The sequence below is a fragment of the Lates calcarifer genome, linkage group LG10 (genome assembly GCF_001640805.2).
Source record: "Lates calcarifer isolate ASB-BC8 linkage group LG10, TLL_Latcal_v3, whole genome shotgun sequence".
NCBI lineage: Eukaryota > Metazoa > Chordata > Actinopteri > Centropomidae > Lates > Lates calcarifer.
In genome coordinates this window covers 13806998-13818563 of record NC_066842.1, presented here as the reverse complement: position 1 = coordinate 13818563, position 11566 = coordinate 13806998, and the positions used below count along the sequence as shown (strand labels likewise).

The following is an 11566-nucleotide window of genomic DNA, read 5'->3' as shown; positions in this document are numbered from 1 at the left end:
TTGTAATTAATTGCAGAAAACTGAATTTTTCCCATAGAAACTAAGCAGGGGAAAAGTTAATATTAACCAAGGTCACCTCATTTGTATTTAGGTATTTGTTATTAACCCAGGCTGCTATTTATGCAAAGTGATGTTTCTCTCTCTCTCTCTCTCTCTCTCTTTGTGTGTGAAAGTTTCTTTTTCTCTCCTCTATCCGTAACGTGTGCTGGCTCCTCCTCCCCTGCCCTACCAGTGAATGGGGCCTTTGTGGGGGCTTCCCAGCATTCCAAGGGAATTCTTGCAGGTGAGGGTACACAAACAATCCCACACTCAGATGACTGCGGCAGCTTACCGTTCACAACTGAAAATGCAATATGCTCCAAGGGCAGCACTGAGCTAACCTTGCCTCAAAGGACGTGCTGCTGCTGCAAGGGTGTGATCAGAGGAGCAGACGAGAAGAGTGGGAGGGAAGGATCATATTCTTTCGAAAAAGGTGAGTGACCACACGCATGCTCAAAAGTCAGCCCCTGTTCACTGGAGCCTCACACACAATGAGGTACATCGTACAGATTAGGGACCACATTAGCTCATGAGTAAATATTTGCCTCAACCTCCTTTTTTTTTTTTTTGTCCTTTTAAACTTTTTACACTGTCTTTGAAGAATGGCTCCACAAAAGCTGTAACAGGGAAATTAGAGGATCTAAAAGGGCTGTTATCTCTTGGGGATAAGTGCAATATAAGTAACAGGCTGGCTTCACACAGATAGGTCCCTGGAAAACACACTGTACAGGGCACACCAAAGGTGAGTGTGTGTGGTTGTATGTGTGTATATACATGGCCATGTGCATACATTTACTTTCACTGATATATTCTCTTACTGGCTTGCAGTAAGGGATGTAATCACGTTTTGTAGGCATGGAATTGAAGTCTTACTGGAAGAATAAAAGACATCAGGTGGAAGGCTCAGACTGCTTAGGTTTCATGCAATATTTGACTTCAGTTTCAATGGATTTTGTCACACGCAGTCTTTCTGTATCCACCTTCTGTCTCAGATTCCCTCTCTTCTGTTGGAACTTGTCAAGACAACACTGCCTGCAGGTATGTATGCTCGTTTCCCTGTGCTGACATATTAACTAACATTGAGGTTAGGAGACACACCAGTTTGACTATCTCACTGACCACATAAGGGTATCACAGTATATATTTTGAATTATGTTTTGTTTATGTTTATTTAGACAGATTTGACTGTACATTTTGAAAGTAGTTTTCTAACTGCTCAGATAACATGTTTTTTTATCTTCAAGCTGTCACGGGCAGAGTCCACGAGAGGAGGGACTCAACGTATATCTAATCTCTGCATCCTTGAATTTCTCCTCATGTGTTTTTATCTTCCATGCCCTTTGATATCTATTGTAATTCTTCATCTTCAAATCACTCACTTCCTTTATGACTGCATGAACTCATGGTAGCAACAATTAAAAAATTGGCACTGGAGATCGTTGATGAAGACAAAAAAAGAAAAAAGAAAGAAAGAGGAAGTGGCACATTTTTTGGCTGTAACTCCTTGTGTACCAGAGCTGCTTTGTCATGCCAGCCTGTGTCTGGTGTTGTGTTTAAATTTTTGAAAACTGGTTTGGCTGCTACAGAATTACAGATATTGGTTTATGCAATAACAAAAAAGTCTTTAATTTAGTATCAATCTTATATTAGAGAAAATCTGAGTTCCCATGAAGGCAAGGAAAAAGAAATCCACCCATTTACAGAAGATATAAAAACTTTTACAGTGGAAATCAAGATTATACATAGATAAAGAGTAATTTCTTTAATGATAGTCAGCTAATATAAATGGCTAATTTTTTGTGGTTGCTGTTTTTGTCACAGTTGTGAAACTGTTGTGTTTGCCAGCAGCATGTTGCAGACGGTCTATGAGTGGCTGTGGTGGGAGCGTTTGTGGCTGCCAGTCAATGTCTCCTGGTCTGATCTGGAGGACAGGGAAGGTCGTGTCTATGCTAAAGCCTCTCAACTTTACGCTGCTGTGCCCTGCGCCCTCTGCCTGCTTCTAGTCAGATACTTGTTTGAGAGGTGAGAATATACCGCACAGTATGCAACAGTAGACGTCCCTGTGTGTTGGTGAGCTTTGCGCTGCAATCGTCTGGTTTCAGAATACTGGGATTATGTTGCACAAGCTGTTTGAAGCAATGTCATGGAGCTCCAAAGAACCAGGCCACTTCTGCTGTGTTTAGGAGGAAGAAGCAAAGTAGTGCTATGCCAAATACTTTGTTATTTAGCGTGATATTCTGACATGCATTCACTGTAATCTTGCTTGCATGCTGTTGCAGGTACCTGGCTACACCACTGGCTAATGTTTGGGGAATCAGGGACAGGGTACGTCTGACAGCAGAACCAAACCCAGTCCTAGAAAACTACTTCTGCAACCAAGCACGGGCTCCATCACAGGTTTGTTAAAAGGGTTTTCACTGAAAGAACAAAGGTGGTTTGTTGCTCACATATGGTAACTTCAATCAGCAGTCACACATATACACACAGGGGCTTCAGTTAATGTTCACATCAAAGACCAGAATAGGGAGAAAGTGATCTCAGGTCACTTTGACCGTGACATGATTGTTGGTGCTAGATGGGCTGGTCTGAGTATTTCTGGTATGAAAAACAGAAACTGAGTGCCAGTTCCGCAGACGGAAACACCCTGTTGATGAAAGAGGTCAGAGGAGAATGGCCAGACTGATTGGAGCTGATGCAAAGGCTACAGTAACACAGATAACTGCTCTTTACAACTCAGCTACGAATAGAAATCTGAGGCTGAGCCTTACAATAAAATATACGACTGAATTAAAGAAACAAGGTCTTTTGTGGATGGTAAATTACTCAGGGAATTGAATAAAGAGACACCGAGACTTAATTTATGGTACAAGGTAGACCTTATTGTTATTTCTTTCATATACAATATTCAGTATACAGGGGAATGAAAATGCATTTCTTTATTGTCACACATGTTTGATGTTTCAATAAAATGAGTAAACTGTACATAAAACAAATACTAATAATACCTCCTAGGATAGAAATAGAAGACATAACAGGAATAGTGAAATAAATCACAAGCTGATGAAGTAGGTGTGCATCTATCTGTGAGTGTTAAAGCATCTATATAGGCGAAATATCACTCTAAAATAAATTGGTCACTGTGGTATTTTTAGATATACTGGGTCACTGCACTATTAACAGAGCACAGCAACAGGTTCAGTTTTCATTTTGCAACATATTTTGCTCTTTATAGAATAAAAAATGTGGAAAGAGTGTAACATTTGGTTAATTTCCCTTGCATCTCAGGCTGATGTGACGTCTCTGTGTAAAAAGACGAGCTGGCCAGAAAGGAGAGTTCAAGTCTGGTTCAGGAGGAGGAGGAACCAGGAGCGACCGGGGCTTCGGAAGAGGTTCTGCGAGGCCAGGTGTGTGTGTGTGTGTGTGTGTGTGTGTGTGTGTGTGTGTGTGTGTGTGTGTGTGCATGTGTGTGTACGTGATTGCATGCTGACATGAGTGTGTGTGTGTGTGTAAATATGTGACATTATTGTTCTCCTCTGTCAACAGCTGGAGATGTGTGTTTTATTTTTTTGCATTTGTCAGCGGAGTCCTAGCTCTCTATGATGTAAGTTGTTTTGGCCTTTTCTCTCTGTTTTATCACAGATGAACTGTGTTTCTGGTACACAGATGAACTGTGTTTCTGGTACACAGTTCATCTCTTGTATCATGCTGTTTTCCCATTCCATTAATCATTTGGGACATTTCCCTCTCATTATTTTGTCTTTTTTGCTCTATTTTTCTCCTTTTGCCTCCCTGTTTGGGCTGCACCACCGATTCCACCTGAAACTCTTTGTCTCTCTATCTCACATCGCTCTGTGCTTCAGGGTTTTTCTCACACTCTGGCAGTTGACATGGCAGACAAACATGCATGAGCTCGTTGGCCAAATTTTACCCTTGATGCTGTTTTCAAGGCTATTCTCCAACTCCCACCCTCACCCCCTCACACTCCTCTCCCTCTCTGTTTTTGTTGGTTGTAGAAACCTTGGCTTTATAATCTGAAGGAGGTTTGGGCAGGCTTCCCTAAACAGGTAACTGTTTTTCCATTTCTATTAGAATAGATTGCACAGTATTACATGACTCATTATGATAAACATCTATATGTGTATGCATCTTGTGTCCTGGCAGTCCATGCTGCAATCTCAATACTGGTATTACCTCTTGGAGATGGGCTTCTACCTTTCTCTGCTCCTTAGCCTCACATTTGATGTGAAACGGAAAGTAAGTGCCCATATGTATGCAGATGTAGAAATGAATGAATGCACTTTACTATTATTATCTTACAGTTTATTTTCATTATTATAGTGATAAAAGATGTTTTAGTGACATTCATTTTAATTCAGCATTATAGTTCAAAGTGTTAGTTTTGCAGGAACAAATACAAAGCCTGTCTTTATGTCATAAACATGCAAGTTAGGGTGTGAATGTCTTGGTGTCACATGCATGTTTAGCTGTCATGTGTATGTCTGTAGGACTTCAAAGAGCAGGTGATTCATCATATAGCCACTCTAACTCTTCTGAGTTTCTCCTGGATTTCAAACTACATCCGTATCGGAACCCTTGTGATGGCAGTTCATGACTCTGCTGACATACTCCTCGAGGTTAGTGCTGTTCTTAAATAAGTGCATGTACAAGCTAATTTATATGATATCTGTTGTCATACTGTAGCAGGCTGGTGCAGTATGAGCAGATGGTTTAGTATTGCCATAGCTCTGCAGACACAGACTGAAAGGATCACATACTGAAAATGTTGCTCACGCACAGCAAAACTGTGTTCAGTGCTCATATATTATTTAAACCAAACTCTAGAGGTGTGACAGATGTGTGGGTAGAAAGTAAAAGGTTGTGTTAGAGTCAATGGAAGCAAGTGTAAAACAGGTTTGATGCCAAAAAAGATACATAACCAACTTTCTCCACCCTCTGGCCTGCTAGTACCGACCCTCCCTCCCTGAACATGGAGTTCAGACTGAACTTTCACTGCACCAAACGTGATGGTGTTGCCTTGCCCCGCTATACATTTTTTTGGCATGCTATTTTTGTCCATGTTAGCTGCACTTATGGAGACAATGCTGCTATTAATATTAAATGTTTCTTGAGTGCATCAGAGAAATGCTGCTACGGAAACCAAGAATGGATGCAGAGTTGAATCAACATCCTTCTTGATGCTGTCTCTTGAAAAAATAAATGTCATTGCAGTGGTCTTTTGCAATGCTGTTGTATTGGAATTGTATTTGGTTTATTGTAGGTGTTCTGTAATGTATTAACATACTAAAAATATCTGCATTTTATTGGGATTAATACTCTGTTCAAACAAAATATAAACAGATACACTGCCTGCTGCCACTTAATGACTGGCTACTTTAAAACAAATAACTGAACCTGAGTTTTTGTTTTTTGTCTCACAGGGTGCAAAGGTATTCAACTACGCCAAGTGGCACCAGACTGCTAACGCCATGTTTGTGGTGTTTACAGTTCTCTTTATGTTGACAAGACTGGTCATTTTTCCTTTCTGGTAAGTATGTAAAATGAAAGGATACTGCATGATACACGGCTATGACCTTAGTGTAATGTGTGAAAATATAATATGTGCATGTCTTCCACAGGCTGATCCACTGCACATGGGTTTATCCGCTGGAGCAGTTTGCTCCTTTCTTTGGCTACTACTTCTTCAACCTCATGCTGTTGATTCTACAGATGCTGCACCTATACTGGGCTGTTCTCATTTCACGTATGGTTTACAAGTTTATCTTCAGCAAGGTGTGTTTATACAGGTGTTTCTATGTGTGTGTATTAATTCACGTGGTGGAACGAAATGTATGCAACAATCTCAAATACACAAGTTATGTGTTTTGTTGAGTTACTACTCTGTGGTTCACCCTCATGTTCTACATCTTCCCCCGTGGCTTGTCTTCATCCTGCAGCTGGAGGGCGACGACAGGAGTGATGAAGAGGAGGATGACAGTGACTCACCGAAGGAAAGAAACCACAAATTGAGTCACAGGAATGGCTCTGGAGCCAGAGGCAGAGCCAGTGGCCACTGACACAAACACACAGACAGAAACAGAGAAAATAGGAAATGGATAGCAGACACAGGGACAGATTGAGCCTGGATTGCAGCTGTTAGAACCTAATAGCATTTTAAAAACAGACTAAATACACTTGAGCAGAGTGTATTGTATTTATAGGAACTGTGAAGGAATACTGTTTATGTGACTACATAAACTGACTGGAAACTGCATGGTTTCTAGAATCCACTGATTTAAGAACTTTCAACAATATATTCTCTTATCTACACACTATTAAAAATAGAAGAAGACTCCTGTCATATGTTGTTTTTGTATTTTTGTATGTTCTTTCAGGTAATTAATATGATAATGAAATTGATGACATGTGAGTCCCACACACATTGGTATGTGCGTCTACTATGTGTGTGTGTTTGTAGGCCGCATTAATGCAAAACCAAACCAACGCAGGGAAATTTTATGTTTTTATGACTGTGATTCATTCATGTTTTCAAGACTGTGCATGGGTCGACATGCCGTGCTGATAGTGAGAAGCAGTGGTGGAAACGGCATATATTTACATATTTCCAGTTTATGGTAGTTTATATCACTACATTACAGAGGAAAATACTCTAGTCTTTACTCCTCTACATTAATCTGACCACCACCACTGGCACCACCACTACTACTACTAAAGGCTCTGCACACAGGTGTTTTCAGTTATGTGGCTGATTAGCCCAGCTCAGGTTGGACTTGTGCAAAGCTCTGCTGGGATCTACATGAGGTCAGGGAGCTTTCAGGATCTTGGGGACTTTTATTTAATTCTCTGAAAGAAAGCATTCTGCATAATAAGTACTTTGGGTACTTCAGGTAGAATTTTGAATGTAGGGATTTTACTTGTAAGTGAGTATTTCTACACTGTGGTGTTGCTACTTTACAATCTGAATACTTTAAACATGGATGTATTGCACTGGGTATCAGACAATACCAGCACGCCCTCTCGCGACAATCTGCGAGAACTGACAAATGAGACGTCAGTTGGTACCATCAGTTACCCTAGAAACCACTATACAAACTATAACTAAATCCTTCAAGTGGCGTTGCTTATGACCTTATTAGTGCACAAATAGTCGTCAGTATTATATCCAGGATGGCTCATGGGAGAACTTATCGCACAAATGTGAAAATTGGGAACTGGAATGAGGACCTGTGCCTGGAGGAGGTTTGTTTCAAAATGAAACATTTAGCTAGCCAATTCTATGTAAGGGCGCCCATTATCAGTGAGCGTGAACTCATCCACCCTACTATAAGGGCGTCAAAATGTTTTGTACATGTATGCGCATATTAGATAGATAGCCAGATAACGACTGAAAATTAATCTGAAATAGCAATTTAGCCTGATTAACAGGCTACCCATTTTTAGGAAGTAAATTTAATCTCAGTTGACCAAAGTCTGTTAAGCAGTTGTAGTGGATGAAGTATTCTAGAAAAGTAAAAATAGCAATAAAAGTCCTGAATTCAGTATTTTACGTAAGTAGAAGAATAGTAAAAGTATTAACGTCAGGATATACTTACAATACCAAAATAGTTATAATGCAGAATGGCCCATTTCAGAATAGTATATATGTGATAGATTCTGAAATGGGTCTTTCTGGATAATAACTACTTTCTGTATTTTGATTATATGTACATTACTTTAATCTCGTTTGTTTGGTAACTACATTCTATCAGGGTGTTTGGAATAAAAGGGATGATAACATAACTTTAGAAGTAGAAGTATTGATGCAGACTCCATCCATTACCTACACTCCTAAGGGGCATGAGGGGCTAGAGTATCATATATATTCTGTATTTGCTTGTTCCAGCTCTTCATTGAAACTATATGATGTTTAACCCTAGGTAAAATATCCAAAATCATCATCAATTTTCTAGATGATAGATAGATAGAATCTTTATTGCCATTGAAATTAATACTCTAATTGATTTGAGTATCAAAATACAACAAAATTATCTGTGGCTCATCACATACTATGGCTTTCCATAAAATTCAGCTTAACATACTTGGTATCTTTGAAAAGCTCGGAGTGTAAAACAAATTAGGCCAGTGTGAACTTTATAGCGTCTAAGGCTTGATTTATAATGATTTACCCAGTGAGGTTTAATTGATTTACACAGGCATTAAACAAAAGAAAACAAGGAAACACAAATGCTGTCTGGGTCATTTAGTGACAAAGAACAAAAGGGCTGAGGACAAAATATTTATCATATCACCATATTTATAATTAGGCCAAAACAATGGGTTTAGAGTAAGAAAGAAGACTGTAATCATCATCATCATATTGTGAAGTTTTTTACTCTTTACAACCAGCAGTGATGGGGTTGTGAGCACATATAAAATACACATGTTGCTGTTTTTCCAGGATGCAAAGAAAGAGTATCTGGAGAAAAAGGAAAGGGGTGAGCTTGCTGCCCAGAAGGCAGACTTCCTCAAACAAAACATTTTGAGGCCGGTAAATGGAGTTTATTCTAATTAAGAACACCATTAACAACAACAACGGTATTATCACAGTAACGATAATGGCGTTTGTCCACGTGTATAGGTGAATCTCTCTGTGACAAATGATGGACGACTGCACTTTGGGGATGTTGTAATGTTGGTGAACCTGGGAGGAGAAAACAGGGAGCGAAGCGCGGTGAGCATCAACGCAGATATGAACAGTTTGATAAAGATTCCTTCACCTGGCATTCAGGCCCCGTGTGGAGTGAGCGCAGGAAGAGGTATGCAGCCATGCGCACGCACTGCCTTCATCATCACCAGGTAAACGCACAAACACACTTAAAACTTCATCAACGTACACCTCAGCACGTGTGGTAATTTCTCCCACTTGTAACACTGTTTGTGCGACTGCAGTGTAGATGGCAGCCCTGAAGGATCGACTCTGCTTTTCGAGCAAAGTTTTGCCCTGAAAACAACGAGCGGCTTTGCCAGGGGAGTAAGTAAGCTTGCCCCCCCACCCCCAACATACACACACACACACACACACACACACACAAACGCACACATATAATACTACTAAAGTACTTCACACAAAGCCTGCCTGCTATTTTTACGGGACTCTCCACTGATTTTACTCATGGACGAGGAGTAACGTGGCCTGTAAAAATAGTTGTGTAATATCCTCTGTGGGTCCGAAGGGATCTTTTTTAAAGTCTAAGAAAATAGCCCTGATGATGACTTGTTATGGAATAGGGTTCGCTCAGTTGGGTTTGAGACTGAGTTACACATGGTGGAGGGACATGGTGTTTGAATAATGGGAAGTATAATAACAGGGACTGAAAATCAGGATATCTCTGCCTGTGCCAGTTTGATTTTCAAAGTCCCCAAACTTGCAACATTAAACCAGTGGAATATGACTTTAATATCTGATGATGATAAAAATAATTACATACATCATGGTCGAAGTCGAATCACTGGTCATTATTGATGTTTGAACAAGTTGTTTCTCTTTTGTCTTTCCTCAGCTTTACTTGACGAGTGACCTAAAAAGTTTTCAAAAGGTAGATCATATTTTAACATTAATTATTTACTGGAGACCATTCAGGTGAATACATATTGCTGAACAACCACCAACAGTGATGACATGTTTAACAAAGTGGAAATGCAGAAATCTTGCATGCTTACTCACAATTAAATGCAGAATGCAGACTGTTATCTTTGTCAGTTTCACTAGATTTTGTCAAACTCATATTATTGTGACTTCATTCAAGTGTGCAAAGAAGTCCCGCCTGCAAGAGGTAAACCTGGAGGATGATGGCTCTTTTCTGTCGTGGTGGAAGATAGTGCACTTTGACCCACAGGAGAGGCTCGAATATGAGGGTCAGCCTGTCCCTGTAAGTCTTAACTGTAGCTTTATGTTTAACTGCTCCATTTGTTGCAACATCAGGTCATAACTTAACACAGAATACTCTGTGTGTGTTTTTTTTGCTTTCCTTTGCCTCTGTTGCTTTGAGACTTTCTATGCAGTTATCAAAGTTATCTGTCTTTTTGACAGGCTAATGTGGAGGTGCTGATTATACACTGCAAGACAAACCAGGCTCTTGCTGTTCTGGGTGATCAAATTCTTTGGTATTTTCCATTTTCCTTTTTAGAATAACCCCAAACAAAGGGAAATATGTTTCTGTGTTGAATGCAGTATAAAGGCTTTTGATTTGTTCTACTCTCATATGACCAAAACATGTCTGATGTCAACTTGGAGGTCTCTCAACTTAGAGGTTGGCTATTATTTGATAACTGTGCATTTACTTGCATGCAGCTTTCCACAGCCACTTGAGCCAAAAGATGAGGCCCTCCAACATGGCACCTACAAGTCATATTACAACACATGGCATGCCTGCTGTCATTCATTAGGTAACAGTTGTGTTCCTGCAGGACCACATATGGCAAAGAGTACGAGGTGACAGCTCACACCTTCTTGGACTCCCACAAAGCTGAACAGGACAACAACCACTGGATACTGTGCACCTCTGACCCCGCAGGAGACGGGCTCGTACTTCTCAAGCACCCAGAGAACAGCAAGGTGCTAACACAGGCAAACCCAGACTCAGTCTAACACAATCCACTCTTGTGCTGTAACGTACAAATAGAGCAGACAGACACCACATCATTACAAACATCTAAGCCTTTTAAAATAAAGGTTGTATTTTTCTTTTTGGGTCACTCTTTTTTCTTTTCATTCCATGTGCAAAGAGATTCTGGGCTGGACTCCTGGGTGTTACATGATACATACATCACCGGGAGGCTCTGTTTAAAGACGCATTTGATATGTTTCTTCAAATACTTCCATTGTTCTAGTTGTGCAATAGCATGAGAAATCAAATGAGATGTTGGACAGCAGGGTGATTTGGCCAGCCTTCCTTGCATTTGGAAATTTTTCCTGAAGGAAATTTTGTAAGTGTTGTTCATGATAAGACGAGTCAATGCAGCCCTTTTACCTTTTCATGTGTTAAAAAACGTCTGAAGACAGTTTTTTTTTAATTAAAAGGAGGGAGTCATTAAAGCCATTTCAGGTATGTCCCTGTAACCATCCATGATATTTTATGTCACATAACATGATTATGTTCCAGATACACATGTCCTTGGGGGTAGATGAGAGCTATGAATCTGCAATGGGTTAAGGTGTCGCTGTCCAAGTTTAATGGATTATTATAGACTGATTTGTCTATGTACGTCATACTGTTAACTAATTTTTACAAACTTTAGATAGATGTTAGTGTGACTGTGGAATTACTAAGTCACTTCACTGACTATTTTGCCCTTCTCTCTAATTTGAGTTACATTGGTTAACCTATTATACTATTATGAAAGCACTACTTTATTATACAATTATTGTCTGTTTTATACGTTAGTTGTCCATTAGCTTAGTATGCTGAAATTGAGTGAATAGGCCTGTTTTTTCCGGTCATTATACTTGACCATAATCACATTGTGAACT

The 11566-nt window shown here is 39.9% G+C and overlaps 2 protein-coding genes across 6 annotated transcripts; both read left to right on the top strand.

Moving 5' to 3' along the window:
- The first annotated feature begins 190 nt into the window (after positions 1-190).
- cers3b (ceramide synthase 3b) lies at positions 191-6388 on the top strand. 5 transcript variants are annotated; one of them, XM_018663804.2, is made up of 12 exons: positions 191-472; positions 1032-1077; positions 1885-2061; positions 2319-2436; positions 3325-3443; positions 3583-3640; positions 4053-4103; positions 4201-4293; positions 4545-4673; positions 5478-5584; positions 5676-5829; positions 5994-6388. In XM_018663804.2, the coding sequence occupies exons 3-12, from the start codon at positions 1889-1891 to the stop codon at positions 6111-6113; spliced, it is 1122 nt and encodes a 373-aa protein (XP_018519320.1). In that variant the 5' UTR covers positions 191-472; positions 1032-1077; positions 1885-1888; the 3' UTR covers positions 6114-6388. The 5 variants fall into 5 exon arrangements, with proteins under 5 accessions (XP_018519320.1, XP_018519317.1, XP_018519312.1 ...); XM_018663801.2 differs by having other exon boundaries at positions 380-472; positions 1888-2061; XM_018663796.2 differs by lacking the exon at positions 191-472 and adding an exon at positions 517-781.
- Positions 6389-6512: 124 nt separating this feature from the next.
- On the top strand, positions 6513-10780 carry cfap161 (cilia and flagella associated protein 161). Its single transcript, XM_018663805.2, has 8 exons — positions 6513-7296; positions 8495-8584; positions 8675-8892; positions 8986-9067; positions 9597-9632; positions 9843-9965; positions 10127-10200; positions 10504-10780. Exons 1-8 carry the CDS (start codon positions 7225-7227, stop codon positions 10682-10684), a joined length of 876 nt encoding a protein of 291 aa, XP_018519321.1. The 5' UTR covers positions 6513-7224; the 3' UTR covers positions 10685-10780.
- Positions 10781-11566: the final 786 nt, after the last annotated feature.

Bases quoted from the DNA above. Each gene is read 5' to 3' on its own strand.
- cers3b (XM_018663804.2), top strand. From the start codon at position 1,889: ATGTTGCAGACGGTCTATGAGTGGCTGTGGTGGGAGCGTTTGTGGCTG. The intron at 2,437-3,324 runs GTTTGTTAAAAG...CTTGCATCTCAG, and splicing joins AAGCACGGGCTCCATCACAG to GCTGATGTGACGTCTCTGTG. The intron at 5,830-5,993 runs GTGTGTTTATAC...TTCATCCTGCAG, and splicing joins ACAAGTTTATCTTCAGCAAG to CTGGAGGGCGACGACAGGAG.
- cfap161 (XM_018663805.2), top strand. From the start codon at position 7,225: ATGGCTCATGGGAGAACTTATCGCACAAATGTGAAAATTGGGAACTGG. The intron at 9,068-9,596 runs GTAAGTAAGCTT...GTCTTTCCTCAG, and splicing joins CGAGCGGCTTTGCCAGGGGA to CTTTACTTGACGAGTGACCT. The intron at 10,201-10,503 runs GTATTTTCCATT...GTGTTCCTGCAG, and splicing joins CTGGGTGATCAAATTCTTTG to GACCACATATGGCAAAGAGT.